The sequence below is a fragment of the Petaurus breviceps genome, unplaced genomic scaffold (assembly GCF_028583685.1).
Source record: "Petaurus breviceps papuanus isolate PSGF00001 unplaced genomic scaffold, PetGlider_PUasm1.0 91133, whole genome shotgun sequence".
Taxonomy (NCBI): domain Eukaryota; kingdom Metazoa; phylum Chordata; class Mammalia; order Diprotodontia; family Petauridae; genus Petaurus; species Petaurus breviceps.
The window spans coordinates 30,755,002-30,773,522 of NW_027187419.1; the positions used below are offsets into that span (position 1 = coordinate 30,755,002).

Below are 18,521 nucleotides of genomic sequence, written 5' to 3' on the forward strand. Positions count from 1 at the left end.
GTTTGATGAAAGCCCCCTACATTTCGCTGCATATGGAGGCCAGACTCAACAGTGGGAGGACCTGGCCTATTATTTCACAGATTCTAAAAACCCTAGTTTTCTAAATATAAATATGAAGTTGATTTAAAAAAAATATAAACCTTGCTACAGAAATGTATTGTCAAAACATCTAGTATTGAGTAAGTTTGTAAACCTTCAAGTATCACTAAAAGTTTGCATAAAGCAAGCAGCAATGTTTAAAAACAAAACAAAACAAAACAAAAAAACCCTGATAGCCTTACTTTTGGTAACTAACCAGTGTAGACCCTATTGGTACAATAGGAGAAAAAGAAAGGTTGGGAGCACTGGTTTAGTGAGCAAAGAAGATTCATTGTTAGGTCATATTCTGCCAGCAGATGCTTTTTAAAAAATCCTACAGATTCAGTAGGTAGTGACTTTTCTTGAATACCTTAGGGAACAGTTGGTTTGGATGCAGGAAAAATCAGAGCCTTCTCATTGGATTGCTACAGTGCTTCCTGGTACTTTGAAAGCAAAGTGAATCACCTAGGAACTAAATTTGATAGCCAGCTAGGACAGCTTGATCTCTAGAGTAGGAAAAATAGAACATGAAAACATCTTTCCAAGTGTCCTTCAGGCATCCCATCCTCCCTTAGAAGATAGCCTTGGAATGGACTTTTCTCAGCTGAGCTAATGTCCTGTGTGTGTGTGTGTGTGAGTGTGTGTGTTTGTGCATGTATATATGCATATATAGTGTGTGTGCGTTTATCCCTGAGAAATAAAAGCAAATGACTTTGAGTTGCATTTTGAGGGAGTCAGTATCTATGTTGTCATTGTAAACTTGGCCTTATGTAATCTTGTTGCGCTGGCTTTTTTCCCCATCTGGGCATGAAGCTTGCCTCCTTTTTCTCCATGTTGGCCGAGGAAGGGCAGGTTCACAAAGCGTCGGTGGGAAGGGCACAGGTCTGAATAGCTCGGTAAGCCATACGGTTTCTCAAAGAGCGGAGAATGAGGAAGAGAGCTATGACCACCACAAAGAGGAGGAGGCCAATGATAAAAAGGATGACTAAAGCCACCTTTGCCGCTCTGGGAGCCAGATTTTTGCCAAAGAAATGTATCTTTTCATTCTCGATTCCTGTGAAAACAAGAAGTAGTGTCAGCAACTTCTGCATTTCTCTAATGGATTTTTAAAAAATACATGCATAGATGGGTATGAGAAAGGCAATAGCTACCATCGGTAGGCACAGTGGGAGGGATTGGTTCTTCTTTAGAAGAGGTCTTAGTGGAATAAGGAATCCTGTTGTCTGGAGAAATTAGATAAAGAGAATGTCTTAGCAACAAGAGAACTCCCAAGAGTAATCTGTTCCACTGTTCACAATACTGTTTCATCAGTGTTTCATTCCACTCATTGGGACTAAAACATGGAGCCTTCCTGTCATATTCAGTGGTTCAGTAGGACTCACTTTAGTCTTTACTATGAAGACCTTTTAGGAAGTCTCTCTTCTCACCACATGTATTCTTCACATCACATAAGTGACTTGTGATCATACCCTTCCAGCTTCATCTCATATTATTCCCCTTCATGGGCTGTATGTTCCAGCCAAATTTAACTATTCCTTGTCTGCAAACTATGTGCTTACACCCTTGCAGTCATGAAATTCTCTGAGCCTGAAATGTCTTCCCTCCTCACACTGTTTCTTTTTAAAAAATAGTTTTCATTTTAATCTTATTTATATTCTGAACTTGATAGTTTTCCAGCCAATCCTGGGCCATGTTGCATTATTGCATAATTGGTGGAGAGAATGTTGACTCAATGTTGCATAGCATCTGCTTAGATAAATGAATTTTACTATTAGATAAATGAGTATTTGTTATTCATTATTTGTGATGGTCCTTTGTGTAACCTGCATTTGCTGGGAAGAGGCTTAGATGGTGTCTATAAGGTTGGGGTTCTCTCTTTTAATATATATTGGTCAGGGAAGCCGTTTTATGTTTGGAACCAACTGTGTCCCTACCAGGGGTGAGGAGCCTTCCGCCTTGAGGCCACATGTGGCCCTCTAGGTCCTCAAATGTGGCCCTTTGACTGAATCCAAACTTCACATAATAAATCCTCTTAATAAAAGGTTTAGGGCCTAGACCAACATATTCAGGGGGTCAAGCTGGAAATTGGGGACATGCAGAAAAGTTAATTCTCCTTTAGTTCCCAAGAAAATCTGGTACCATACATGTTTTTCTTTTGAAGAAATGAAGAATAATACTGCCTTTTCAATGCATACAATATCCCATCAAGCATTCTCTCCACTGGTGTGGAGAGACCAATGCAAAATGCTCCAGCCTTGGCTGAATATCCAGGTTGAACTAGCAACTGAGCATTTCCACAAACAAAAAGTACAGAAAATTAAGATGACATGTAAAATATCCTGAATCTCTGCCATATATAGCTTGTTTCTTTTCTTCTTTAATGGAGGATATTGGTCCCAAAGCTGTCCCATTTGTGTCTCCCTCCAAACTTCCTTCTCTTTCTATGCCTTTTTAAAACGTCACTATCACACCCTTTCTCCCCAGTTCTCTCTCCCTTTTGTAACCCTGTCTTTGTAACCAATAAACACAGGCAAGCAAGACAAATCCTTACATTGGCCATGTCCCCCCAAAATATGCCTCATCTTGCACCTGTATTTCATCATCTCTCATGAGGTGGGAAGCATGTTTCATCATCAGTCCTCTGGAGTAATGGTTGGACCTCAACCCCTTTTATATGTTGAATTACTACCTGTCCTATAAAGCCTAATGCTAATGCTGCCTTCTTCAGGAAACCTTCCCTAAAAGCTCCAGTGGGTGACTGGATTTTTCCTTTCAAATTTCACATAACCCTTGACTTTGTAATCATGTAACATTGCCTATTTTAGTTATTTGTATTTGTGTCTTATCCCCATTCCACTGTAAAGTCTATGAGAGTTAAGTCCCACAACTTATCAAATGTTGTTTCTCTTTTAGAACCAAGTACAGCAAGCAATATTGATTGCATTATATAGTATTAAATAGCAATGATTCAGAATCAGCACCTAAGTTCCTGAAGACAGTATAGGTTGTTTCCATGCCTGCATGGATGTGATCAGTCACATGACAATGCAGGAGCCATGTTCCTGGATGATCTGCAATCAGTTCAACGGTCTGAAAGGTCCCAGGAAAGAGATCATACACGTCTTCACGAAAAGATTTATCTGACTGTAGAAACAAAATAAATCCTTGAGTTTCTCTTTGCCTGGCCTCAGTGATGCTAATGGGGGGGGGGGGGCCCATAAACTCTCTTCACCCACAAAATGTCTTCAGATTATTCTTATCATCCACAGACAGAGGTTTAACCCACAGTTGATGGTCGTGATAGTAGTAGCATCAGCATTCTGACTATTTCCATTAAAAGTTATCACTTGGCCCCAGCTTTCATTCCCCTGACTTCCAGACCCAGGCAAGCTTACCTATCTGAAATAACAGTACTCTAAGGGGTTTCTATTTAAATGGTGCCATTAAATGATTCAAAGTGTTATGATATTAAATAAGTTGTTAAGGTAATTTAAAGGTTAAGCTTTAAAAAAATATTCCCAAGTCAGGTGAAGGCTATTCCATATTAGAAGGTAATCCTGAGGGCCCTAGGGTCCTTAACACCCCAGAGTAGTGCCTCCTCAACAGAGATGGCCTGGTGCATAATGGTATGATTTTAGATGGAGCAGGACAGCTCCATCCAAGCATGTTCAAAACAATTGTCTAACATGCTCTAATTGGTATCAGAAATGTCACTCATTAGAGATTTATTCTATTGATTTAAGGCTTTAGCCCTTATTCAAGTCCCTTCCTTTCTATTCCCATTGCAAGCATCATGATCTACCATGGCTTCCTAGACCTCAAATCTTCACCACAGCAAAATCCTTTTAATCGGCTGCAGTGAGGGGAAAAAACAAGTAGCCCAGTGAGGCTGGACCATAGAGTATTGACTGGGCACTAAGCTCTAAGAAGAATGGAAAGACAAAGAAGGTTCAGGTTGTGAAGAGTTATTAAATGCCAAAAAGAAGAGCTTATATGCAATCCTAGCAGTAACAGGAAACCTCTGGAGTTGATTGATTCGAGAGATTTGTAATATGGTTACTGCTTCGCTTTTGGAAAATTGTGTTAACAACTGTATTGAGGATGGAGTTACGATATGGAGGGATCAATTTAGAGGCTAGTCTAATAGTCCAGACTAGAGATGATGAGAGGATGAAGTTGTAGTGTAGCTATGTGTAATGGGAATGCAAATTTGGAAGATCTTCCCTGCTCCTAGGCTAAAGTGCACCTGAAGCCTGGGGTGGGAGGCTTGTTTTTCAGTAGATACTTCTTGATTGGCCAGTGAGTCAATAAGGTTGTTACATTCTCTGAGCCAGGAGAAGGCTATATAAGCCCTGATGTGAGGCTTTGTTTTGGGGGCTCACTTTGAGAAGTGTTCTGTGATTTGATCTGTATTCTGGGAAGCCGTTGTCCAGGGCCCCCCCGGCTTTGAAAAACCCAGATGTGGAAACCCAGATGTTGACTGGGTATGGATGTAAAGGTTGGACAGTTTGAAATCTGTCTACTTGATCTGTTTCTGTCTTGATAATTCTGCCTGTATACTTTGAAGTTCGGGGTGCTGACCTTTTTCCCCTGAACAAGGTAAACGATATATGTCTGACTGATTAAAGTAAGCTTGTTAACCCATTTTGAGTTGCTTTCCTTTATCAAAGCAGATCCAAGAACCTGTGCTGGCAGCAAACCCTGAGGACGCTTGGGGTGCTTGCTGCTACAAAATGGCGTCACGAACAGGATCTGCAGAGTAAAAGGAAAGTATGGGGACTGGGATAATTGTTTGTTTCCCAGTTGTGGTAGCTGTGATTCTGTGGAGCCGTGGAGCAGGAGAGGAGAATGGCCTGAATGCAGACTTCGCTGAGCTGAGAATGGGAATGGTGAGCTGCCTGCATCGGGACCTGGGCAGAAGCCAGGAGCGGCTGCTGTCTGCAGGAGGAGAAGGAGCCCAGCAGTTCGGAATTCAGCCACAGGAAAAGATAAGAACTGAGCAGCAAAGCAGGGGCACTGAGTGTGTTTCCTGGCTGCATCCCACAGTTTGGGACCCAGGGGGAGGATGGACTTGTGACTATGGCGGGTGGGATGAAGTGCCTTGGACTCCCAAGGACCCCACCTTGTTGGTTTTGTTGCCCAGCCCCCTCTCTGTGCTTGGAGGCAGAGGCTGGAGCTGTGTGAGGGGAAGTACACTCCCCCAACTTTATTTGCCCTCTTGTTTTGAATTGAAGTGATAATGCTATGTACTTTGTGTTTGTTTAAGGGCCAGTAGCCACTTTGGTAACTTTAGTTCTGTATCTTGAAAATGTGACCTAAGAGATGTTTAGTGCTAATTCAAAAGTAATGGACATGAAAGATCTTGGGGCTGAATGTAATGGGAATGCAAATTTGGAAGATCTTCCCTGCCCCTAGGCTAAAGTGCACCTGAAGCCTGGGGTGGGAGGCTTGTTTTTCAGTAGATACTTCTTGATTGGCCAGTGAGTCAATAAGGTTGTTACATTCTCTGAGCCAGGAGAAGGCTATATAAGCCCTGATGTGAGGCTTTATTTTGGGGGCTCACTTTGAGAAGTATTCTGTGATTTGATCTGTATTCTGGGAAGCCGTTGTCCAGGGCCCCCCCCCCCCTTTGAAAAACCCAGATGTGGAAACCCAGATGTTGACTGGGTATGGATGTAATGGTTGGACAGTCTGAAATCTGTCTACTTGATCTGTTTCTGTCTTGATAATTCTGCCTGTATACTTTGAAGTTCGGGGTACTGACCTTTTTCCCCTGAACAAGGTAAACGATATATGTCTGACTGATTAAAGTAAGCTTGTTAACCCATTTTAAGTTGCTTTCCTTTATCAAAGCAGATCCAAGAACCTGTGCTGGCAGCAAACCCTGAGGACGCTTGGGGTGCTTGCTGCTACACTATGTGAGTAGAAAGAAGGGGGACACACGCAAGAGATGTGGAGATAGAATTAACAAGATTAGACATCTGATTGGACATGTGGGCTGAGGGACAGGGAGGAGGTGAGGATGACACACACCATGGCTGTGGACCTGGATCACTGGGAAGATGGTGGTGTCCTGGATAGAAATAGGGAAGTTTGGAAGAGGGGTGGGTTTTTTGGGGAAAGATAATCAGTTCTGTTTTAGATATGGCAAGTTTATCCCCATATTACACATGAGAGAACACGTTCAGTTTAACTGATTTGCCCATGATCCCACAGCTGGTTAGGGATCAGAAGTGGGAGTCAAACTCATATGTCTCCCAACTCCAGGTTCAGAGTTCTTTCTATTGACCTGTGATACCATCATGGTGACGCAACTTATTGCATGTTAGGGATGATTCTTTTGGTCTCTTCTACCTCTAAGTATCTCTGATTTAAGCAAAGTTAAGGAACTCTTTTTAACTCTTTTTCCAGAACCCCTTCTATTTGAATGGGTTCATTAATATCTTCCTGAAGGTCAGGGATTTTCCATTGAGGGATGTTTGTAGAAAGTCTTAGGATAAGAAGATGCTGGGTTCAAATCCCATTTCTGCTATACACTTGACTAGCTCTTATGACCTTGACTAAGTAATTTCATTTCCCTGGGCCTCAGTTTCACCATCTGGAGGAACAGGATGACAATATCTTCCTTGTCTATCTTCACAGAATTATTATAAAGATCAAATAGAATAAGCTACATAAAAGCATTTTCCATCTATAAAATACCATATGCATAAAACTATCCTTTTTAACTGGTATATATTACATAAGCTAAACAGGTAATTTTTTTAATGAAAACTGTGAATGTGTAAAATATATGTGGGTCATAAAATAGTATTGGGAGGACACCATATTGATATTATTATATTCTGCAATCTTTGTGAATAAAGAGAGATACTGTGTATGGTATGGAAGAGGTGGTATGGTAAGATGGAAAAAGAATTGGGATTTGGAGTCAAAGGACCTGGGTTTAAATCTCTACTTTCCTATTTATTAGTTACCTGACCTTGGACAAGTAATTTTTCCTCTCAAGGGCTCAAGTTTCCACCTCTGTAAAATGAGAGTTGAGTTCACTTCTAAAATGCCTAGATCTTAAGATCTCATAAATTATAATACATCACAAATAGAATGAAATAACCTCTGTTTCATGGTGAAAGTAAATTAATTCTATGCTGTGGAGTCTCCCCAGAAACATTAAACATTTGGGACTCATGTGGCTGTAACTTACCTTGAAAAGAAAACTTTCTGCATGAAAATGGACGGTATGTATGTCAACTTCATTTCCTATTCCCAAAAGGTACCAGTTTGTCATAGTATTTTCATTCATTATTAAACCATGGAGATTTCCAAAGATCTTTCCATTAATTGCTGTGGAAAGGAATAGCTGCTCATTAGTATAAGGATATGCATTATTTAATCTATCTTTGAACTGACAACAACTTTGGGCAAAAAACATTTTCATTGGTTTTCTAGATTTGGAATAATCTCTCTCACATTTATAAATATTCCTACTTACCAACTCAAACCTGTCCCATATCTGTCACTAGTCTGAAAAAAACAAAAGCATTAAACACAACTCCACATTCTGATTGATATGAACTCCTAACAATGAATGAACAATAAAGTATTTATTAAGTGCTTTTGTTCAGTCGTTTTTCAGCTGTGTCCTACTCTTTGTGACTCTGCTTGTTTTTTTTTTTTTTTTTGGCAAAGATACTGGAGTAATTTGCCATTTCCTTCTTAAGGTCATTTTACAGATGATAAAATTGAAGCAAACAGGGTTAAGTGACTTGCCCAGGGTCACACAGCTAGTAAGTATTTAAGGCCAGAGTTGAACTCAGGAAGATGAGTCTTTTTGGTTCTAAGCCCAGTGTTCGGTCCATTGTGCCACTTAGCTGCCCTGTTAAGTACTTACTTTAGACCAAGCTATGTTCTATATTCTGGGAATACAAATAAAAAAGACAGACCCTGCCTTATAAGAGTTTATATTGTAAAGAGGAGTGGTGGTCAGAGAGGGATATATTATTCCCTAAAATATAAGGATGGTGAACAGAACAAAAAAGGCAACCATTGGAAAGCTACAAACTCAAACTTTCTAACCTCAAAGGTTAGATTTCAAACTATTATACCTCAACTAGGTCCTCAAAGATGCTTGGCAATACTTTATTCATCTTTAGTTACTACCAATTAAATTCCTCACAGTGGAAGTTTCAAATCTTGAACATTCTCTGAAGTTCCTAACCCCCACTCCTCCTTCTTCTCTGAAGGTCTGTCATATGGGGAAATGCTTACTGTGCTTGGCTTTAGATTAGGCTCATTCTACTTGGTCTTAGAAAGTACAACTGGTAATAATGGGTAGGAATTATGGGAAAGCAAATCTATTTTAAAATAAGGAAAAAAATGAGAGCTGTCCAATGATGGAATGGGCTGTTCTCTACTAAAAGTATTTTTTTTTTTTGCTTTTTCGAGGGCAATTGGGGTTAAATAACTTGCCCAAGGTCACACAGCTAGGTTGTGTGTGTGTGTGTGTGTGTGTGTGTGTGTGTGTTTTTGTTAAATGTCTGAAATGTCCAAACTCAGTTCCTTCTGACTCTGGGGCCTGCCCTCTACTCACTGTGCCACCTAGCCACCCCTGTCTACTAAAAGTCTTTAATCAGAGTTTGTGGCTACTTATTAGGGATGGTGTGAAGGAGATTCATAGTCCAGGGAGAGTTGGGCATTTGGTGTCCCCTTTCAGCTCTCAGGTCTATAATTCTAAATGCTGTGATAATTTCCCATGCCCTGGAGGAAAACAAAATACACCTCCAAGGGAGACAGATAGGAGCTCTTGCCTAAATTTAGATGAATATGCAAAGATACATGCCTTCAATTATTTGAATTAAACCAAAGGCTAACCAAGGTGCTATGTTGAAAGATGAATGGAGAACTTTTTTTATATGTCCTTTTGGAAAGAGGAGCAGGGCAAGATAAGGAAGATAGTCACAGAATCTCAGAGTATGGAGGAACTTTGGAGGTCATCTCATACAATCTGTAGCCGAATAGAAATCCCCTCTACAACAAGTGGTCATCTGGCTTTTTGTCTGAAGACCTTGAATGAGGGAAAAACTATGACCTCTTAAGACAGCCCATCCTATTTAATGAACAACTCTAAACATGAGGAACTTTTTCCTTGCTTCTTCTTTACTTCATTATAATAAGTCTAAATCTATTTCTCTTCAACTTTCACCCATTGCACTAATTCTGTCTCTTAGGATCAAACTGAAGTAGGACCAGGGACTTTCAGTAATTAGATAAATTCCAATGGCCATATTTTTGATCTGATCTTTTCATGTCCTTAGCCCAACCCTTACATACCATGCATTTTGTTGCTTTCCACAAAATCATCTGTGTGCTTAAAATTTTTGGGATCTTTATTGAGATATTTTTTGATATTTTCATTCAGATACCAGGATTCATTTTCATTAAACACCAAAAACAGAAGAGCAAATTCATAGTCAATATCACTTCTTAGTCCCTTTTCATTCAGCACTCCTTCTCTACAAGTTATCAAAGGACCCATCAAACCACTGTATGTGTCCTGGAAGGAAAAGAGGCAATAGTTAAAGGTATATTTAAATGTACCATTTAGCTCTTTAACAATTTGAGTAAAAGACTCTGTAAAATACATTAAGAAAAATTTTAATTATTTGAGATAGTCATGTTAATAAACCATATCTTATAAACCTAGGGCTGAAATGGAATTAGTGCAGAAATTAGGTCTCAAAATTTATTTTGTACCCCTGACTATACCTAGCACTGGGAAATCCTCTGTTGAATAAACTTGCTCCAGATCCCAGAAGACAGAGCTACATAATTTAAATTTTATCACTTTCTTATAGACCTGAACTACAGCTTTGGTGTGTAGAGACTAAATACTAACCATCCATTATCTGAAATGGAAGTTGAGATAATTCTTAATTTCAGTTATGCTGATAAATACTGAAACTTTTGTTAAATCTGGCTTTAGCTTGAGTTCCAATCATAGCACATATTTAATGTTTGTAGTTATCTCACTTTACTACCTCAAAAGACTTATGATTTCATCAATTCAAGTATTCACTCCACTGACACAGATTGCTACTAAAGGTGAATTACTCTGGCCAAAGAATTTGTCAGCTGGTGACCAGAATTTTGATTGTGAGCTTCTCTGAACTTGGCTGATCATAGGATGTCAGAAAAGCAGTCTACTTCAAGGCCTAAATTTGAACCTCTTTCAGGCTGGTAGATGCTGCTAGGGTTTTGAAAGCAGCAAGCTACAGTGGGAAGAACATTGATTCTAGAATTGAAAAATCTAGAACTGATTCATCTTCTGCTAACTGCTAGCATGCACCATTGGGCAAGCTGCTTTAACTGGGCCTTAGTATCCTCATCTGTAAAACACAAGGGTTGGGCTAGATGGCCTCTGTTGATCCTCCCAGCAGGCAGGGAGGAAAAGAAATCTATGATCCTTTGAGAAACCAAAGTTAATTTCATGTGACAATGAGCCATAAGAGAAGGACTTTAGTGGAGGCATGAACTGAGATGTGAACCAAATATAACCTTATACTCTTAATATGTATTTAACCTTTATTTTATAAAATCACATCAGCCTCAAAAATCAGATTTTAATTTGGTGGGGGTGGGGGTGGGGTAGCTGATGCTGGTCTTAGAGTCAAGAATATCCAAACATCTCTAAACTTCAGTTTCCTCATCTGTAAAATGGGGATAATAATAATAGCACCACCTCATAGAGTGATTGTGAGGATCAAATGAGATATTTGTAAAGCTCTTTACAAACTTTAAAATGCTGCCTAAACATTGAGTAGTAGCAGTAGAGCCTTTGCTCCATTTGCCTCCTCATCAGCCTCACAGTCACATGGGTTCCTTCCCCAGGACCCTGTCCCCAACTGCCTTCCAGTCTCTCTCTTTTTTTTTAAAGCAATCGCGGTTAAGTAACTTGCTCAAGGTTACACGGCCAGGTGTTTCTGGGTGGGTGCTAAGTGTCTGAGCCCAGATTTGATCCCCAGGTCATCCTGACACTGGAGCCGGTGCTCTTACTCACTGAGCCACCTGGCCACCCCCTTCTAGTCTCTTTTTATGCTTTGTCTTTCTCTATTAGAATGTAAGCCCCTTGAGAGCAGACCTTACCACTTAGCCTAGTGCAGTTTAATGAATGCTCTACTATCTATATCTAAGTCTAAATCCAATCTGTCTGTATATCAGTGAAGTGGGGATATTTACCTTTGTTGTGAGGTTCAATACATATGCACACGTCTACCTATAGACATATACACATATATATTTATAATATAAAGCACTATGTAAGTTTTAATTATTGTTACCTCTAAGTGAAGTTAATCCCTTTTGTTTTAAAAATGCTCTGTGTGGTTAAAGTGTCTTGTCTCTTTTCCCAAAGTATAACCCATACAAAGTTACATATCCAGTGAACAAAAGAATAAAATATAATGTCACTTCTAAAATGTATTTGATTGTTTCTAATTCAAAAACCCCAAGGGACCTCCTCCAGCTGGTTTCTATAAGAAATTAACATGGAAATTTCCAGAATGACGCTTTGGAATTGACTCATATGTCCTGTGGTCTTTGTGACTGAGCCCAAAGTGGGACAATGCAAGGGGGAGAATGTATGAGACAGCTAAGTCAATTCTTGCTACTTGAAGACATGTACAATTCTCAGTGATTGAGGCTTCCAGATCACCTTCATACACCCAAGGAAGTAAAAAAGAAAGTTGACTAAGGAAAGACAGGAAACTCTTATGAAGTAATTCCATAGACACACAAAAAAACCCAATTTAAATGAAAAGGAAAAATGGGAATTCTCTGAAGAAACCAATGTGGTTTCAAAAGAACTTACCAAATAGTTTAGCTATTTTTTAAACAGATCTATAGAAAAGATGACACCAAGAAAGGACAATGGAGGATAAATGCAAAAAATGTGACATGGTCCTGTAGAAGTTGTATCAGGAGAACTAATGTCTAGAATGTTATAATGTTATAAAAGAGTTGACTGAAGGAACCGGGAATGTTTAGCCCACAAGAGATAAGACCCATGGGGCCATGATAGCTGTCTTTTAAGTATTTGAAAGAATACTACATGGAAGAGAGATTAGACATGTTCTATTTGGCCCCATGGGATTGAACCAGAAGAAATGGATAAAATTTAGACCTGCTGTCAGGAAAAACTTCCTAATAATTAGGGTAGTCCAGAAGTAGAATGATAGATTAGAGACAGGTTCTCCCTTCTTGGAGATATTAGAGCAAAGGATAAATGACTACTTGTTGGCTATGTTGTTGGGGATTTTTTTAGTGTATGGGCTAGACAAAGAATTTATTAAGATACCCTCTAGTTCTCAACCTCTGTGGTATTGGAGTAACCATGGGCATGTCATCTACCTTTCAAACCTCTGACCTTTAGAGGTAGCTAGGTGGCAAAGTGGATAGAGTGCTGAACCTGAAGTCAGAAAGATTTGAGTTCTGAAACTGCCTCAAATATTCACCAGACCCTTAAAAAGTCATTTAACCTCTTAGCCACAGTTTCCCTATCTATAAAATGAGAGCTATAATAATGTAGACATATATCTCAATATAGTATCTCAGAGGCTTGTTGTGAGGATTAAATGAGGCAACATGTGTAGTGCTTTTCAAACCACAAAGTAAAATATAAATGTTACTATTTATATTTGAAAAATGAGGGGGTTGGACTTTGATGACCTTTTGATGGAAAATCCTTTCTAGCTCTATATCTATATCTATGATCCTATGGCCTGACAAGGAATAGTCCACAAGAATAGTCTTTGAAAATTCAGGGTTATCTCCATTCCAGAGTGAGGCATGTAGGTAGAACTTTATCAGAAGAAAAGGGGATTAACAATTATTTGTTAGCAAAACAACAATAACAAAAAACAAAAACCACCTCTCACCACTACTGGAAAGATAACTCAAAGCATATATGCTATTAACAATGATGCAATAGGGTCATTTCTCTGGAGGAAGAGCAATATATCTTTTAAAAATGAACATATTTTCAACAATAGTTTAACAAATTTAGCATAATTGAGATAATATCTTGAAATAAGAATTACAAGCTTTTTACAACTATATGACAGATTTCTTCAACTCTCTGATATTAGGAGAAATAGAAATTAAATCATCTCTGTGGTTTCATCTCATAACCAGAAAACTGGCAAAGATGACAGAATATAGGAAACAGTCAATGCTGGATAAGTTATGGAAAGATAGGCACACTAATACACTGTTGGTGGAGCTGTAAATTGATCCAACCATTCTGGAAAGCCATTTAAAACTATGCTTAAAAAGTGACTAAAATGTTCATACCCTTTGAGATCTTATAGCAAGGCATATGCCTTAAGTAGGTCAATGACAAAAACAAAGGTGTCATATATACCCAAATATTTATAACAGCACTTTTTTTGTTAGTAGCAAAGATCTGGAAACAAAATATATGGCCACAGATTAGGGAATGGTTTAACAAATTGTGGTAAATGCATGTAATGGAATTTTACTCTGGAATAGAGTGGAATAAGGAACAATGAATTTGTATTTACAAAGACTACAGAGAAGCATCAGAAAACATGGGACCTGTTGAATAGGAAAGTAAACAGAATCAGGGAAACAACATGCATAATGACTACAACAATGTAAATGGAGGAACAATAGCAAAAAAAAAAAATCAGAGCTGAAAAATGTGAAATTATAATGATCAAAAAGAGATATTAGACTATACTCCCTCCCTTCTTTGAAGATCTGGGGAAGGTGGGGTATAAATGAGTTTGAACACTATCTATCCAGTCCTAGAACTGATTAGTTTTGCTGAACAATATTTTTTCCCTTCATTCAAAAATGTTTTATTTTAGGGGCGGCCAGATAGCAAAGCGAGTAAGAGCACTGGCTCCAGTGTCGGGATGACCTGAGGATCAAATCTGGGCTCAGATACTTAGCACCACACCCAGAAATAACTGGCCGTGTAACCTTGAGCAAGTTACTTAACCCCTATTGCTTTAAAAAAAAAAGTTTTATTTTAAAGGATGACTTTCTGGGAGAGGGAAGGTCAGGGAAATATAGGGAAATGAAGATGATGAATAAAAATTTAATTAAAAAGTTAAAACAGTAATGACTGATATATGGATGACAATCTCTGTGGGTGAATTTCTCCTAGTTTACCAATGACTGATTAGATATGTACCATTCTAAACCCAATCGGCAATCTAAACCCACTTACCAATCACTTAAGTAGCACAAAATTTCAATGACAACTTTATATTTATTTCAATTTCTCTCTCTATTATTTTTTAATACTTACTCCAAGAAGTCCCAAATTTAAGGGTTACAGCATTAGCTTTTCTTTTTTCCTTCTTCAATTTTTTTTCACTATGAATGACATAATCCTTCACCTTGTACATCTTGTCACTAATTGAAGGATCAAGCTAAAGATTTTTTTTTAGCTTTACTTCTATGTATATGAATATCATAGCTGCTGCTCTATGTTACCTTCATAAAATTTGCTGTTGAGTAGTAGGCCCAAGGGATACAATTTGGATCAGAGGGGCCTGGCCCTGACCTTTTAGGGATATTCCACTGGTATGTTTTTACTTCTCCTGAAACAAATAAAAATAAACAGAAAGACTTTGTTAATACTAGCCTTGGGTCAAGGCCACTTACCTGAAATATCCAAATATGTAATCGTACATATTAGTCTCCCATAGGATCATACCTTTCATTTATAGTATAGATGTAGCTGTCAAGTCCTAATTGTCCACAGAGTCTTCATGGAAAAGCTTCAATTTCAGACAGTTTTCCCTTCCACAAACAATCACAAATATGTGATGTATTCCCCATTTTTCCCCTTAAAATATCTTTTATTAAGAAAGATATCAATATATGACTTTCATTGACTGTTGTAAGAAAAACATTTGATATGACTGTCAAATCATTTATACTCAGGTAATTAAAACTCATTTTATTAGTTAGGATAGATTACATATTATTAGAAGGGTAAATATGCCTCAAAATACATGTTTTGCAACCAAAGATATATTCTTTTAAAATATCTTTTGTTTTATATGATTGCTATGTCTCTGCTCAATTAGTGTGAAAGAAATGATTATTTCCCCCTTATATGAATAACAAATTATTAACTGAGATTAATAGGATTCCCCTTTTTATTTCCTCATTCAGAAATAAAATGACTGTAAGTCACTCAGTCAGTCTCTAAAGGACATTGCTGATAGATGAGATTGCCCAAATCCTTAGGGTATGTGTAGCCTTTCCTTCTTGGGTGGAATTCCACCCAAACAGAAAACCTTACAAAGAGAATCTGATTTAGGTGAATTCTGGCCCATTGTTTTCTACTCAGGCAGGCTTGGGTGGAGTCTAGATTGCCTGAGCAGGACTGGTCTGGGTAGAGGTGAGTAAGTGTAACATAATCAAAGTGACATTTTCCCCAGCCCCCATTTTAGAATAGGCCCACTTCTTATTTTAATATTGATTTTCTCATTAATTATTAACCAATCTGAGTTGATTTCTACCTGTCGGGAACACTCACTCTTCCAAGCATGAAGCCTTTGGTTAATGAGAGAAAGTCAAATAGCCATCATTTTATTAATTTTCTGCTAGATATAATAAATAAAACTGATTATTACTCAGACACTTTATCTCTATTCCACCACTACACCCAACTAGTCCAGAACGCTACCCCAATGCAGTTCTAAAATAGGGAAAGGCGAGATCATCTAAACCAGACTTGTCAAACACGTGGCTTACACATGTGGACCATAACACACTATGGTGCCCAAACCAGATTAAAATGTAATTGGAAAAAATTTAGCAAAATAAATAAAAATACAATATAACATAGATAAATTAATTTGTGGTTTTCTAAATCAATGAATGGCCCATAGGAATCCCTGTGTGTGGTTTAGTGGCCCCTGTTTCTATCTGGATTTGACACCACTGATCTAAAGCATTGCTGCCACAAAAAAATTCAGGGATACGAGTGAAGGAAGAGTTGCTGTCTGCTCCTGCACTTACTCCCCCGATGCCCTTGTGAAAGAACATTGTTTACTTTATCCAACACTACATTACAATTCTCTATGCTCTCTCTACTTCCTAAATAAATCCTACCTATCCTTTAAGGATCCTGTCAACACCTTCCTCCCCCATGAAGAGACAATATTGTGGTAACAGGAAAAACACTAGAGTTGGAAAGGAAAGACATCCTCATCCTGCTACTTATTATCTGTGTGTCCCATCTTGGGCCAATCACTAAACCTACATGGGCCTCTGTTCTGTCACATGTAAATCAAGAGGGTTGGAACTTAATGGACTCTAACTCTAAACCTACTATCCCATGGCCTTCTATGGATTCTATGGATCCTTGCTTTGCTTCCTACTAACTGTGTGACCTTGGCCAATCCACTAGGTCATCTGTAAAATGGGGAGGAGGATATTGATTAGGTAATCTCTAAGGTACCTCTCAGCTCTAGGCCTACAGAGATGATGCAATCAAGGGTTCCCCAACTACCCCAGCCCTCACTCATCTCCCTTTTCTCCCAACTCCTACATCACTTCAGCGTTCCCTCACTGTCATAAGATTCAGTGCATGATTATGCTGCCTTGAATGCTTATTTGAATGTTTCCTGGGTATTATCTGTGATTCCCCAACAAAATTGTAATCTTCTTGATAAAACCTGGAACTGAACACAGAGGAGGAGCTCAGTAAATATTTGCTGATTGATTGATTCATTGGCTCTCTTATATCTAGAGTAATTATTGAGCCCTTAGGTGATGTACAACAGACTGCTAGGCCTGGCATGGCCTCTAAGCTGTCATCAGAACCTGAGATATCCCTTACCTGGCATTGTGATTGGCACTGCAAATCTTTCCCCACTATTCACATCTTCTACACCATGGGCTGATATGGAGTAGGGTCTGGTGGCTTTGTTCTTAAATACAATGAGGATGGTGTCACCGACCTCTGCACGAATTAGTGGTCCTAAGGTAAAACAATAGAACCATGAAGATTACCACTGCTCTTTTCAATATTCATACATTTAGCATTTAGAAAAGGTTTAACAAAGCAACATCAGGAACAATATACACACATACATATATATGTGCATATGCACACACACACACACACACACACACACACATAAACAAGAACTGGCTGTAAAAGCTCCCTAAGCTTCAAATGGGGACAGTAGTAAGTTATAGTAATGACCTCATAGGCGTAGTGAGAGGATCAAATTAAATGTATGCACAGTGCTTTGCAAGCCTTAAAATATTATGCAAATGTCAGGTATTGTTTATTACTGTAGCTTGGAGTATTTTTGTCAACAAGGTCATCAAGCTGTCATAGAAATAAACATATTCACTATAAAAGTGAGCTTTGGAGAAAATAAATTCTATGTGAATTTGTCTCTGAAAAGCATCTATTTTCTTTTCTTTTTTTTTTTAAAGCAATTGGGGTTAAGTAACTTGCCCAAGGTTATACGGCCAATATTTTTGTGTGTAGGTGTTAAGTATCTGAGGCCGGAACCGATCCCAGGTCCTCCAGACTCCGAGGCCAGCGCTCTTACTCACTGCGCCACCTAGCCACCCCAAAAGCATCAATTTTCATCATAAAGTTAATTTCAATATTTCATATTGTGATTATAAGAAAATTTAGATATTTGATAGCTATAGATATGTGTGTATGTATATGTATATATACCTATTACATTCATATGTACATACCCAAAACATATAAATAAAAACCATACGATAATTTAGAAATGCAACTCTTATATGCATAGCTTCACTGGGCAGGGGTAAAAAGATCACGAGGTTTCACTTACTCTTTAAGGGTGTGGATTTACCGAAGATGTGTCTATTCTGCCCTTTGCTCCAACTTTACAAATGAAACTCTTGCTTTTGAAAATGAATAGCAACAATTCATCTGCAATCATACTATTTTAATTCACTTCCCATCCCTTGAAGCTCAACTTAAATGTCACCTCCCTAATAAAGTACTTTTTGATCTCCACTACCTATACCAGTTTGTAATAACCTTTCCCCTCAGACCTTATAATAACATTATCATGTGATATTGTATGCTTTTGCTGTGTTGATATCTTATCTCCTCCATAAGGGTAGAGGTTGATGTCTTATCTAAACATTTATGATGCCTATAGTAGTGTGGTATTCCACTTTAAGTACTAAGACTTTAAGTCAGACACTGGTACACTAGAGTCTAGAGGACCTGAGCTCAAATCTAGCCTCAGACACTTAACACTTACTAGCTGTGTGATCTTGGGCAAGTCACCTAATCCCAGTTTCCCTGCCTTCGCCTCTCCAAAAAAGAATGAAAGAAAGAAAAAAAGAAAGGAAGGAAGGAAGGAAGGGAAACTGGGATTAGGTGACTTGCCCAAGAT

The 18,521-nt window shown here is 38.5% G+C and overlaps 1 protein-coding gene across 1 annotated transcript in view; it reads right to left on the bottom strand.

Moving 5' to 3' along the window:
* Positions 1 to 722: 722 nt before the first annotated feature.
* The window catches only part of HEPHL1 (hephaestin like 1), a 93,537-nt gene continuing 75,738 nt past the window's right edge, over positions 723 to 18,521 (bottom strand). Inside the window, exons 14-20 of the mRNA XM_069079896.1 lie at positions 16,961 to 17,101; positions 14,599 to 14,705; positions 9,409 to 9,631; positions 7,283 to 7,422; positions 3,060 to 3,222; positions 1,227 to 1,301; positions 723 to 1,132 (exon numbers count right to left, since the gene is read on the bottom strand). Of these exons, the coding sequence (XP_068935997.1) occupies positions 933 to 1,132; positions 1,227 to 1,301; positions 3,060 to 3,222; positions 7,283 to 7,422; positions 9,409 to 9,631; positions 14,599 to 14,705; positions 16,961 to 17,101 (1,049 nt within the window). The 3' untranslated portion in view covers positions 723 to 932. The remainder of the gene's footprint in view (positions 1,133 to 1,226; positions 1,302 to 3,059; positions 3,223 to 7,282; positions 7,423 to 9,408; positions 9,632 to 14,598; positions 14,706 to 16,960; positions 17,102 to 18,521) is intronic.